Source organism: Felis catus, chromosome B1 (assembly GCF_018350175.1).
Source record: "Felis catus isolate Fca126 chromosome B1, F.catus_Fca126_mat1.0, whole genome shotgun sequence".
NCBI lineage: Eukaryota > Metazoa > Chordata > Mammalia > Carnivora > Felidae > Felis > Felis catus.
The window spans coordinates 70,425,104-70,437,412 of record NC_058371.1 but is presented as its reverse complement, the minus strand read 5'-3'; the positions used below and the strand labels follow the sequence as shown (position 1 = coordinate 70,437,412).

General features: G+C 34.4%; 1 protein-coding gene and 1 long non-coding RNA gene across 7 annotated transcripts in view; one reads left to right on the top strand and one right to left on the bottom strand.

Moving 5' to 3' along the window:
- Window positions 1-12,309, top strand: part of GLRB (glycine receptor beta) — a 95,231-nt gene that overhangs the window by 65,568 nt on the left and 17,354 nt on the right. For all 4 annotated transcript variants that reach the window (XM_023252742.2, XM_045055741.1, XM_006930801.5 and 1 more), the window contains one exon: window positions 979-1,131. In XM_023252742.2, coding sequence (XP_023108510.1) covers window positions 979-1,131 — 153 coding nt within the window. The remainder of the gene's footprint in view (window positions 1-978; window positions 1,132-12,309) is intronic.
- Window positions 1-12,309, bottom strand: part of LOC123384899 — a 48,822-nt gene that overhangs the window by 35,026 nt on the left and 1,487 nt on the right. For all 3 annotated transcript variants that reach the window (XR_006596628.1, XR_006596629.1, XR_006596630.1), the window contains exon 2: window positions 4,964-5,110. This is a non-coding gene — a long non-coding RNA (uncharacterized LOC123384899). The remainder of the gene's footprint in view (window positions 1-4,963; window positions 5,111-12,309) is intronic.

Sequence of the window (12,309 nt, the reverse complement as noted above, 5' to 3'; positions counted from 1 at the left end):
GCACATAACCTTGCTTTTGTTTGAATGGCTAACGACAATTTTATCAAAATTAAGCACTGTAGGCATTAAATATTATATTTAATTTGCTAACTGAAAGAACTAAAGCATTTAAAAAAATAATCTCAAACATCTAGAAGTGTGTCTTCTATTCTAGTGCTAGGAGAATATTTTGTCACTTATTTTGTTTCTCAAGTCAGCAAAGGCTATTATGAGGCTGCCCATAATTTGTGATTAATCCGGGGGACTAGTAGTGTCATGGCATCTCTAGAATTATGCTGTAATGCAATTTCTGCATTTGTCTCCGCTTGTGAAAATGAGGTCCTCTGCCTCATAAAGCATGCTTGAGGGTCTAGAGTGGAGGAGAGAATTGAGAGGAACGTTGGATATTTGCCCTTTATAATTTTTTATCTACATAGATTGAAAACACATATTTCTTATTGCTGCTAACATTTACTTTCAATACTCTTAACTTTTAAGGTTAAAGTACGCATAGGAGTTATTGAAGACTGCCATACTTTCTAGATAAGAAGTGGTACATGTAGCTGAAAAATTATACTGACAATGCGTAGTCGTGGAGTGTTTCTTTTTAGACTTGTTCCACTTTGATTTACTGCTCCCTATATGACTCCTTTAGATCAATTGCTCTGAGAGGACCCATGGGTAATGAAAAGTTTAAGTTCATTGCGAATTCTCTGAACAAAGACTTAAAAGCTGAGATGTTGACATAGTGGCACAGCATGTGGTATCTATTTCTCGATGCCATAATAAAGTTGTGAAAGGTCAGGTGAGACAGGTCCCATAATGTCAACCTTTCGCATCAAATGAATTATATATTTATAGAAAAAAAATCTTTTTTCTGAGTTTACTTTGTGAAACTGCCTCAAATGGAAGTGACTTACAATTTATAGGTACATCGTTGATTTTTGCAGTTGCACGTGGGTGAGCACCTCATATTTCTAACACGTTTGTTTCTGAAAGGGTACTACACGTGTGTGGAAGTCATCTTCACCCTGAGGAGACAGGTCGGGTTTTACATGATGGGTGTCTACGCCCCCACCCTGCTGATAGTGGTTCTCTCCTGGCTTTCCTTCTGGATCAATCCGGACGCAAGCGCTGCCAGAGTGCCCCTGGGTAAAGCGTTCTGTGCTTCTCTCTCGATGTCTGACGTGGGTTATGTCCTTGCCTAACTGTGTAATCAACTATTTTCAAACAGAACTGTAGAATTGAAGGCAACCTTTTTCTTTTCTTTTTTTAGGCTGCCTTCAAAACTTGACATTGCACTGTATTTTCTCAGTGTTTATGCAGTCAATAATTAAACTAAGCTTTTTTCTTCTTTCATGTCTTTGGGTATTTTAAACAGCTGATCTGTCCAACTTTGACTCTTGTGAAATAATTATTAAGAAGTGATTTCCACAGGTAACTAAAGTCTAAAAGCCGCAATAGTGCCAGACTTAAAAACAAAACTATACTGATGGGAATCTTTCTCAGTGATATTTTATACTATCTCATGCTCTTCACTGGGGAATATGTGGTACAATTTATCTTTTTAAAAGTGACTTTGCATCATTTTCTTTTTTTTTTAAGTTTTTTTTAAGGTTTAGTTTTGAGAGACAGAGAGACAGAGACAGAGAAGCAGAGAGAGAGGGAGACACAGAATCCGAAGCAGGCTCCAGGCTCTGAGCTGTCAGCACAAAGCCTGATGTGGGGCTCGAACCCATGAAACATGAGATCGTGACCTGAGCTGACGTTGGACACTTAACCAGCTGAGCCACCCAGGCGCCCCATCTTTGCATCATTTTCTTAAACATCGGATATTGTGTGCTGTATCATCAGGAGTGGCTAGGGAGAAGAAGAGCTGGTTATCTATGCTCTCTTATTTGTTATTTTTAATGCTCTGTCACATAGAAACATCATTAGCCAGTCTTAAAATTGTGTCTGTATAGGGGTGAAAAAGTCTTTGCTTTGTGAAGTAATCAAGAGCCCTACTAGTGGGTGAAGTGAATAATCTTGAAAATAAGGATTTTGTTACAACAAATTTTGATTGTTTGGAATGTTTTAAAATGTTTCATTTCCGTGTGTGTGTGTGTGTGTGTGTGTGTGTGTGTGTGTTCTCTGACTTTCACCTGGAACTTATATAGGTAGGGCTGTGGTATATCTGACCTCTTGGTGACTGATTGCTTGCAGCATTTTTTTTATTTCCATCAAAAAGGCTTTGTGCAAATCTCCCCTCAGACTTGCTAGGGGAATTAAATGAAATACAGATTTTAAAGAGTAGAAAACCAGGAAAGAAGCAATGAAAATGACAGTTTTACTTGAATAAGACATTTGGTGATTTACATTTAATAAAAGCCACAGAGACCAAATCTACATCTTAATGACCAAAAATGTACGAGATTTCATCCTAGCGGTTATGTATGTATAATGAAGACAATGGCAACTCATAGATTAATTCATTTAGGGGATGAGAATTAACTATGTAGTATGTTGTACTGAGAATAAAACTACTGGAAAACTAGATTTGTATTCTTAGACTTGTCAAAAATATCATCCATTTCCCCCAAGTAGTCAATTTTTTGCTTATTAAAAATATCTTACTCTTATGCACCAATATAAATTGAAACGTCAGACTTTCAAGAGTACTCTGGAGACACTTAAATCCCTGATATGTCCTTGAAGGATTTTTCTCTGTAAATCCCCATCTATTGCAGGAGTTCTGACAGAAGGTCCCTGAGCTGTCCACTTAATGTCCAGTAGACCTGTTGTATGGAGCAGAAGTATTTCATGGTTGAAAGTCAGTCCCTCGAGTTCAACTTGGATTTCAATTCCTGCTCTCTGTCTAAATTGTGACAATTTAGATAACAAACAGATCTAACCTCTTTAAACATACTCTGTTGAAATGTCAACAGGTATCAAAAAATACTCAAGGGGTTTTTGGAGAACTGAAAATATGAGTGTAAAGTGCTTATTACACATTCAGGAGTTAATAATATGCCACATGTATACATTATTTTACACTTTGTAAAGCACGTTTACCCTCTTGATTCATTCTGCAAGTATTTAGTGTGTGCCAACTGTGTACTAAGCAATATTCAAGAAGATGGGCACATAGCTAACAAAGTAAATAGCTAAGAGATAGTTAATAAAATAGATTAAACAAAAGAAAACCTCTAAGCCTCAATGAGTATGTATTTTTTTGGAGAGAAACAGACATCAAATAAGTACAATATATGATATATAAGACGGTGACGTATAACTTCCAGTTATAAAACAAGTCATGGAAATGGAAAGTACAAAATAGGGGATATAGTCAATTATATTGTAATAACAGGGTGTGGTGACAGATGATGACTGTACGTAATTATGGTGAGCACTGGGCAGTGTATAGAATTGCTGAATCACTCTGTTGTACACTTGGAACCAATATAACATTGTATGTCAACTACACTTCAATTAAAAAAAAAAAATCCTAACGTCCGGGAATGTAGAAAGATAGTGACATAAGGACAGAGTGTTCAGGGACAGCAGCCTGCTTGTAGGGAACTGTTGAAAGAGAAGTGATATTGGGTAAAGATGTGTTGGAGGTAAAGAAATAAATCACGGTGGATATCTAGGAAAGAATGGGCTGGGTTAGTGATCATCAAGGCCAGCATTCCTATGGCTGGAGCACGTGTGGAGTACTTTGGGAACACCAAGGAAGCCAGTGTGGCTGGATCAGAATAAGTGAAAGGGTGATGTCAGAAAGACAGCAAAAGGGAGGAGATGTGTAATATGTCCTAAGGCGTTCTGATTATTTTGGCTTTTATTCAAAGTGAAATGGGAAGCCCTTGAGGGCTTTTCCCTCAGGATGTGCTTTAAATTTTAACAGATCTCAGGGCACCTGGGTGGCTCATTCAGTTGAGCATCAGACTTGATTTCAGCTCAGGTCATGATCCCAGGGTCGTGGGATTGAGCTCCCCCATGTCGGGCTCTGCACTGAGCATGGAGCTTGCTTGAAATTCTCTCTGCCTCCCCCCAAATCAATAAATAAAAATAAGAAAATAAATAAATAAATTTTAACAAATTCTCCTTGCCTCTTTGTTTAGAACCCACTAAAATGGGGCATGGGTGGGGGCAAGGAAATCAGTTAAGAAGCTATTTTAGGGGCGCCTGGGTGGCTCGGTCGGTTGGGAGTCCGACTTCAGCTCAGTTCATGATCTCACGGTCCGTGAGTTCGAGCCCCGCATCGGGCTCTGTGCTGACAGCTCAGAGCCTGGGGCCTGTTTCGGATTCTGTGTCTCCCTCTCTCTCTGACCCTCCCCCATTCATGCTCTGTCTCCCTCTGTCTCAAAAATAAATAAACGTTAAAAAAAATTTTTTTAAAAAGAAGCTATTTTATTAATCTAAGTGAAATGATCACGGTATGAGCCAGAGGGTAGAGATGCTCATAATAAATGATGGATATGGTAGAGATAAAGAGATGTGTAGATGTGTTGTATGTAGGATTTAAGAAAGTAGAATCGAAGCTGACTTCAAAGGGTTTTTGGTTTTGTATTTGTTTTTTGTTTGTCTGTTTGAGAAACTAGAGGGATGAAATTACCACTTAGTGACATGGGAAAAGCTGCATGTAAAAGAGGTTTGAGAAGGTGGGAAGATGAGGAGCTTGGTTTTGGACATGTTAAGTTTGAGATCTCTTTTAGGTAGAGGTATCAGATAGTTGGCTATTCAAGTATGGAGTTTTTAAGAGAGATCAAGCCTGGAGGTAAGAACTTTAGATTTGTAAGAACATAGATGGTCTTTAACGTGAGGAGACTGGAGTGCAGGTGGACGTGTAAAGGTTAAACCCTTGAGACTGAGAAGATGAGCAACAACCAGTATGATGTTGGAGCCAAACGGGGAAAGCATTTCTAGGTTAAAGGAGTGCTCAGTCAAGCTGCTTGCCAATCAAGTAAGTTTGGGGCTAACTATTGTCATTGGATTCATTAACCTGGAGAAGTCACTGGTGTCTGTGATAAGAACAGTTTCTGTAGAGTGAACAGAGGAAAGCTTGATTGGAGTGACTTCAAGAGAGAACAGTGGCATCTAGGGAGGAACTAGAGGCATCCAGTAGAAACAACACGCTGGAGATTGTCAGCTGTAAAAAGAAAAAGAGAATGGGGAAATAGCTGGGGTGGGAATAGGAGTTGAGAGGGTTTCTGGTTTTTGTTTTGAAGACGGACAAAATCTTAGCATGTTTATATTTAGAGGAAAACAACCAATAACAAAGGAAAAAAATGAGAGATGGAAAAAGTGCAGGAGCAGAATTTGAGAAGTGAGAGGGGATGAGACCAGGTAGACAGATTGGCCTTTTCGAGGACAAAGTGGATTGGTCCCAGGGATCAGCAAACTCTTCCTGTGAAGGGCCAGATAGTAAATACTCTATGTTTGTGGGCCATATGGTTTTTGGTGCAACTCCTAAATCTGTTGTTGTAGCATTAAAGGCAGCCTTAGGCAATACATAATTGAATGGGTGTCCTATGAATCAGTTTACTAATCCTTGGTCTTCAATATAAGGAGGGAAGGCAGAGTATATAGGTATAGACAGAGATAGGTAAGTAGACATGGTAGAGGGGGCTTGTGAATGATTTTGTTTTCTCAGTAAAATAGGAAGAAAGGTCACAAGTTGCAAGTGAGATAGGATAGACTGTTGTGAGTTTGAAGAGAGAAGGTAGTGAATGGACAAGGGACATATACAATGCTTGCTGTGATTATGGGCTTCCTGAGGTTAGTGATTATAAATTTCAACTAAGATCATTCAGTATGTTGGGATGATTATCTCTAGCCACACCCACTAAAAGAAAACTAGAGGATAGGAATATATTTGTTTTTGAGATGTATCCATGTTGTTGCTCATGTTTATATTTGACTCCGTATAATTGTTGGGCAGTATTTCATAGTTTATTTTTCCACTCCACAGTTGATGGACATTTAGATCATTTCCAGGTTTGGGTTATTATAAATAACCCAAATATTGTTGTCAATAATTGTGTACAAGTCTCTGTATGGACATATGTTTTTATTACTCTTGGGTAAATACCCAGGAATAAGATTTCTGGATTTTAAAGTAAAACTATGTTTTACTTTTTGAAAAACTTTTATTTTTACTAAGTTTTTAATTTCAATTCCAGTATAGTTAATGTACAGTGTTATATTAGTTTCATATGTACAGTATAGTGTTTCAACAATTCTATATATTACTCAATGCTCATCATGAGTGTACTCTTTAATCCCCATCACCTGTTTCACGCCCCCCCCCCCCCGCCCCGCCACCTGCCCTCTGGTAACCATCAGTTTTTTCTCTATAGTTAAGAGTCTGTTTCTTGGTTTGCTTTTCTCTCTTTCTCCCTCCTTTTGTTTTTTTTTCCTTTTGCTCATTTGTTTTGTTTCTTAAATTCCTCATATGAGTGAAATAATGTGATGTCTTTCTCTGACTGACTTATTTCACTTAGCATTATACTGTCTATCTCTAGCTCCATCCATGTTGTTGCAAATGATGATTTCATTCTTTTTATGGCTGAATAATATTCCATGGCATGTATATATGTGATATATATATATGTATAGTATGTTTGTGTATGTGTGTGTGTGTGTGTGTGTGTGTGTGTGTGTATGTGTACAGAGGTGCATGCATTCCTTTGAATTAGTGTTTTTTAAATTTTGGGGTAAATACTCAGTGGTAGTTCTATTTTTAACTTTTTGAGGAACCTCCATACTCTTTTCCACAGTAGCTGTACCAGTTTTCATTCCCACCAACAATGTACAAGGGTTGTTTTCCCCTACATTTTCCCTAACACTTATTGTTTCTTGTGTTGTTGATTTTAGCCATGCTGACAGGTGTGAGGTGATATCAAGATACACTTACTTTTATAAAATACTGAGATACTATTTCTCAAAAAGATGGTACCATTTTGCATTCTTACCAGTTGCTTCAAATACTCCCCAACATTTAATTTTCTTACCTCATTGTGGTATTTCTACTGTAATGTTGAATAGAATTGTTGACAATTGTTCTTCCTGATTCTAGTAGAAATAACAGCCATTCACTATTAAGTGTGATAGTAGCTGTAGATTTTTTGTAGATGTCTTAACTGAATTGAGTAGATTTCCTTTGCTTCCTAGTTGGCTGAGTGTTGTTTTTTTTTATCACGTATGATAAAATTTCATTGAATTTAAATTTGATTGAATTTTGCCAAATTCTTTTTCTGCATATACTTAAATATTTAGATGGGTTTTCTTCTTTATTTTGGTGAATTATATTCATTGATTTCTAGATGTTACATGAGTTGCAAGAATTATTAGCACAAAATATTTTCATAATATTCCCTTATTCTTTTAATGTCTGGTTATTAGTGGTATGTCAGATTTAATTCTTGATATTGTTAAATTGTGAATTCTCTTTTTCCTGATTATTCTAGCTGAAGGCTTATTTTTTTGATATTTTTAAAATATCAGTAACTATTTCATTTATTTTTTTCTATTTTCCTTTTGGTTGATTTTTAGCTCTTTATTAATTTCTTTTTAATTACTTTGCATTTAATTCGATCTCTCTTTGATGCTTAAAGTGAAAACTCAGATAATTGATTTTAAATATTTTTTTCTTTTTAAACAGGAGCACTTAAAGTTATAAATAGATATATTCTTTCAGTTAAAAATGTTTTCTAATTTACCTTGTGATTTCTTCATTGGCCCATGGATTCTGTTTGATTTCCAAATATTTACTTTTAATAAGTACCTGATAATGATTTTAATTTTATTTAAATGCTTTTTGATTTTGTCAGAGAATATGATTTCAAACTTTTTGTTTATTCAGACTTTTTTTTTTATGGCCTAGCCTAACATGTATCTCCTGGTAACCATACCACATTCCCTTGCAAAGTATATTTGTCACTGTTGGATGTAGTGTTCTGTAAATATCAAGTTGTTTGATAGTACTGTTGAAATCTTTTATGCCTTTTGTCTAGTTATTTTTACAGCTATTGTTGAGAGAGTTGTTAAAAATCTCCAACTATATAAAATTATGCTGTAGGTATTTAGAAGCTCTGTTACTAAACCTATACATATTTATAATTTTATCTAAAAGAGAAATAATATTACTTTAATGTACTACTTAATATATCATATTACTTTAATAAAAAGATATTCCATGCAAATGGAAACAAAAAGAAAGCTAGAGAAGCTATACTTATATAAACAAAATAGACTTTAAATACAGACTGTAATGAGACTAAGAAAGGCATTACACAATGATAAAGAGGTCAATCCAACAAGATGATATAATTTTTACAAATATTTATGCACCCAACATGGAAGAACCTAAATTAATAAAGCAAATATTCCCAGACCTAAAGGAAGAAATAGACAGCAATCCATAATAGTAGGGGACTTTAATCCCCCCCCCATTTACACCAATGCCTAGATTACTCCAACAGAAAATCAATAAACATCAGTCTTAAATGGCACATTAGAGCATATGTACGTAACAGCTACTTACAGAATATTCAATCTAAGAGCAACAGAATACATATTCTTCTCAAGTGTACATAGAACAATTTTCAAGATAGATCATATGTTAGGCCACAAAACAAGTTTTAATAAATTTAAGAGGATTGAAATCACATCAAGCAGTTTTCCAAACCACAGCAATATGAAACTAGAAATTAATTACACTAAGAAAACTGGAAATTTTCGCATGTTTCTGGAGATTAAACAACATACACCTACACAACCAGAGGATCAAAAATAGAAATCAAAAGAGAAATTAAAAAATACCTTGAGACAAATGAAAATGAAAATGTAACATTCCAAAATTTATAGATGCAGCAAATGCAGTTTTAAGAGGGAAGTCTATAGTAATAAATGCCTACCTCAGGAAACAAGAGAAGTCTCATATAACAACCTAACTTTATATCTGAAAGAACTAGGAAAAGAAGAACAAATGAAGTCCAAACTAAGTTGAAGGCAGGAAATAAAAATTATAGTAGGAAAAAATGGAGACTAACAGGCAATAGAAAAGATCAATGAAACTAAGAGCTGACTCTTTGAAAACATAAACAAAATTGACACACCCTTAATTAGACTCACCAAGAAAAAAAAAAGAGAGAAAACTCAAATCAATAAAATCAGGAAAGAAAGAGGAGACATTACAACTAATATCAGGGGATACAAAGAAATCCCAAGGGACTCTTAGGAATAATTATATACCAACAAATGGACAACTGAGGCAAAATGGATAAATCCCTAGAACTATACAACCTACCAAGCCTGAATCATGATGAAATAGCAAATTTGAACAGATAACAAAAATTACCAGTAAGGAGATTGAATCAGTAATCAGAAACCTCTCAACAAACAAAAGCTCCAGACCAGACACATCACTGGTGAATTCTACCAAACATTAAAGAAGAATTAATATCATTTTTTTCTCAAACTCTTCCAAACAATAGAAGAAGGAAGAACTCCTCTAAACGTATTTTACAAGGTCAGCGTTACTCTGATACCAAAATCAGACAAGAATACCACACACAAAAAAATAAAATTACAGGCCAATATCCCTGATCAATATACCTGCAGAAATCCTCAACCAAATATTAGCAGACCTGTTTCAAAAATACATTAAAAAGATCATACACAATGATCAAGTGGAATTTATTCCAGGGATGAAAGAATGGTTCAACATCTGTAAATCAATGTGTGATATACCACATTAACAAAATGAATGATAAAACTCCTATGATTATCTCAATAGATGCAGAAAAAGCATTTGATACATTTAACATCCACTTATAATAAAAATCTTGTAAGAAGGTGGATATAGAGAGAATGTACCTCAACATAATAAAAGCCATATGTGACAAGCCCACAGCCAACATTATACTCAACAGTACCCTAAGATCAGAAACAAGACAAGGATGGCCACTCTTGCTATTTTTATTTAACATAGTATTGGAAATACTAGTCAGAGTCATTAGGCAAGAAAAAGAAATAAAAATCAGCCAAAATGGAAAGGAAGAAGAACTGTCATTATTTATAGATGACATATTATATTCAGAAAACTGTAAAGACTCTATCAAAATACTGCTAGAACTAATAAGTGAATTCAGTGAAGTTTCAAGATAGTCTGTTGTTTCTTTACACTAATTATGAACTATCAGAGAAATTAAGAAAGCAATCCTAGTTACAATTGCATTGAAAGCATAAAATACTTAGGAATAAATTTAACCAAGAATGTGAAACAGCTATATGAAAACTGTAAGTCATTAATGAAGTAAATTGAAGACAGTGCAGATAAAGAAAAATATATTACATACCCATGGATTTGAAGATTAATATTGTTAAAATGTCTATACTACTCCAAGCAATATCCAAATTCAGTGGAATCTCTATCAAGATTACAATAGTATTTTTCACAGAAATAGAATAATCCTAAAATTTTTGTGTGGACACTAAAGATCCCAAATCTTGAGAAAGCAAAGCAAAGGTGGAGGCAGTATTTCAAACTATACTACAAAGCTGTAGCAATTAGAACAGTGTGGTAAAAAAGAGACACATAGTTCAGTGAAACAATAGGGACCTCAGAAATAAACCCATATATATGTGTGTATATATATATATATATATATATATATATATATATATATATCAATTAATTTATGACAGGTGAGCCAAGAATGTATAATTGGAAAAGGGCAGTCTCTTCAATAGTGTTTGGAAAATTGGACAATCACCTGCCAAAGAATGAAACTGAACCATTATCTTATACCCTACACAAAAATTAACTCAAAGGGGATTAAAGACTTGAATATAAGACTTGAAACCATAAATCTCCTGGAAAATAACAGGTGATAAGCTCTTTGATATAGATCTTGGTCAATCTTGATGATTTTAGCAAAAGCAAAAATAAACAAGTGGGACTATACCAAACTAAAAAACTTCTGCACAGCAAAGGAAACCATCAATAAAATGAAAAAATAATAAACTGAATTGAAGAAAGTAATTGCAAATCATATATCTGATAACAGGCTAATATTGAAAATATGCAGACTCATACGGCTCAAAAACAAAAAGAAAACAAAAAAAAAAGCAGAAAAACCAAAAATAAAAGTCCAGTTAAAAAATGGGCAGCAGACTTGAATAGGCAACATCTAATTGGTCAACAAACACATGAAAAGATGCTAAACATTCTCCCAATCTCATTTGAATTTACCTTTTCCATTGTTAACAAACGTGAAAGCTCCCTCTATGAATTTTAGGTACAGACTTTTGTCTGTAGCTCTTTCTCTGAGTATGGAAGTAATTATTGAAGCAACTTTTTGTAATACTCTTAAGTAAATTATGCATAACACTCCATTTCTCTGGTACATATAGTACTTGAATTGTTGCTAAAAGGGAATTTTTTTTTTAAAAAAAGGAGTTTTTTTAACACGTAACTTTCAGTTGAAGTGTAAAAAGATTAATAATTTAGGTTACAAGGCAGACCTCTAGCAGACCATGCATGCACACATTCTTTCTTATACTCTGATCATCTAGAACAGTGTTCAGGGATTATAAGGACCTCTTACAGAAATGTCAAAAAGGTTTTTTTGGATTCTCACATGATATTAATAATAGCTTTCCTTTTCATATCCTTAGAGTAAAATGTTATGAAATGATAACATGCTAATATAATTTAGTAGTACTTCTAAATTAATTTTCATCTTATTAATCACAATTCCCCATGTATGAATTTGATAGTTTATTGCAGTATGAGATAAAAATTATTTGTAGTTTAGACAGGTATGTAAACACTTGCAGTTTACTCCTTGACCTCTACTGGTTCATGACATTTGTTATTATACTAGCATTATACTCTCTAGCTCCATCCTTCTTGCTGCAAATGGCAAGATTGGCATTGTTTTATGGCTGAGTAAAGTTACATTGTATGTATATGCACTTCATCTTTAACGATTCATCTATCGTTGAACACTTGGTAGGCTTTCGTATCTTGGCTATTGTAAATAATGCTGCAATAAACATAGGGATGCATATATCTTTTCAAATTAGAGTTTTCATTTTCTTTGGGTAGATGCCCAGTAGTGAAATTTCTTTTGATTGGTTTATAATTATTAAAATTCAGACAAAATTTCACTATGCATTATTTAACAGTGAAGTAATTTTATTTGAAGACTATGTTAAGTGAATGGTATAATACTTGTCCAAAGAAATATTATTTGCTCAGATTTCTTATTTTAGGATTAAAAAAGCAAATGGATATTTTCTAATTTTAATATGATTTCCTGAAGAGAAGGCATACAGTGA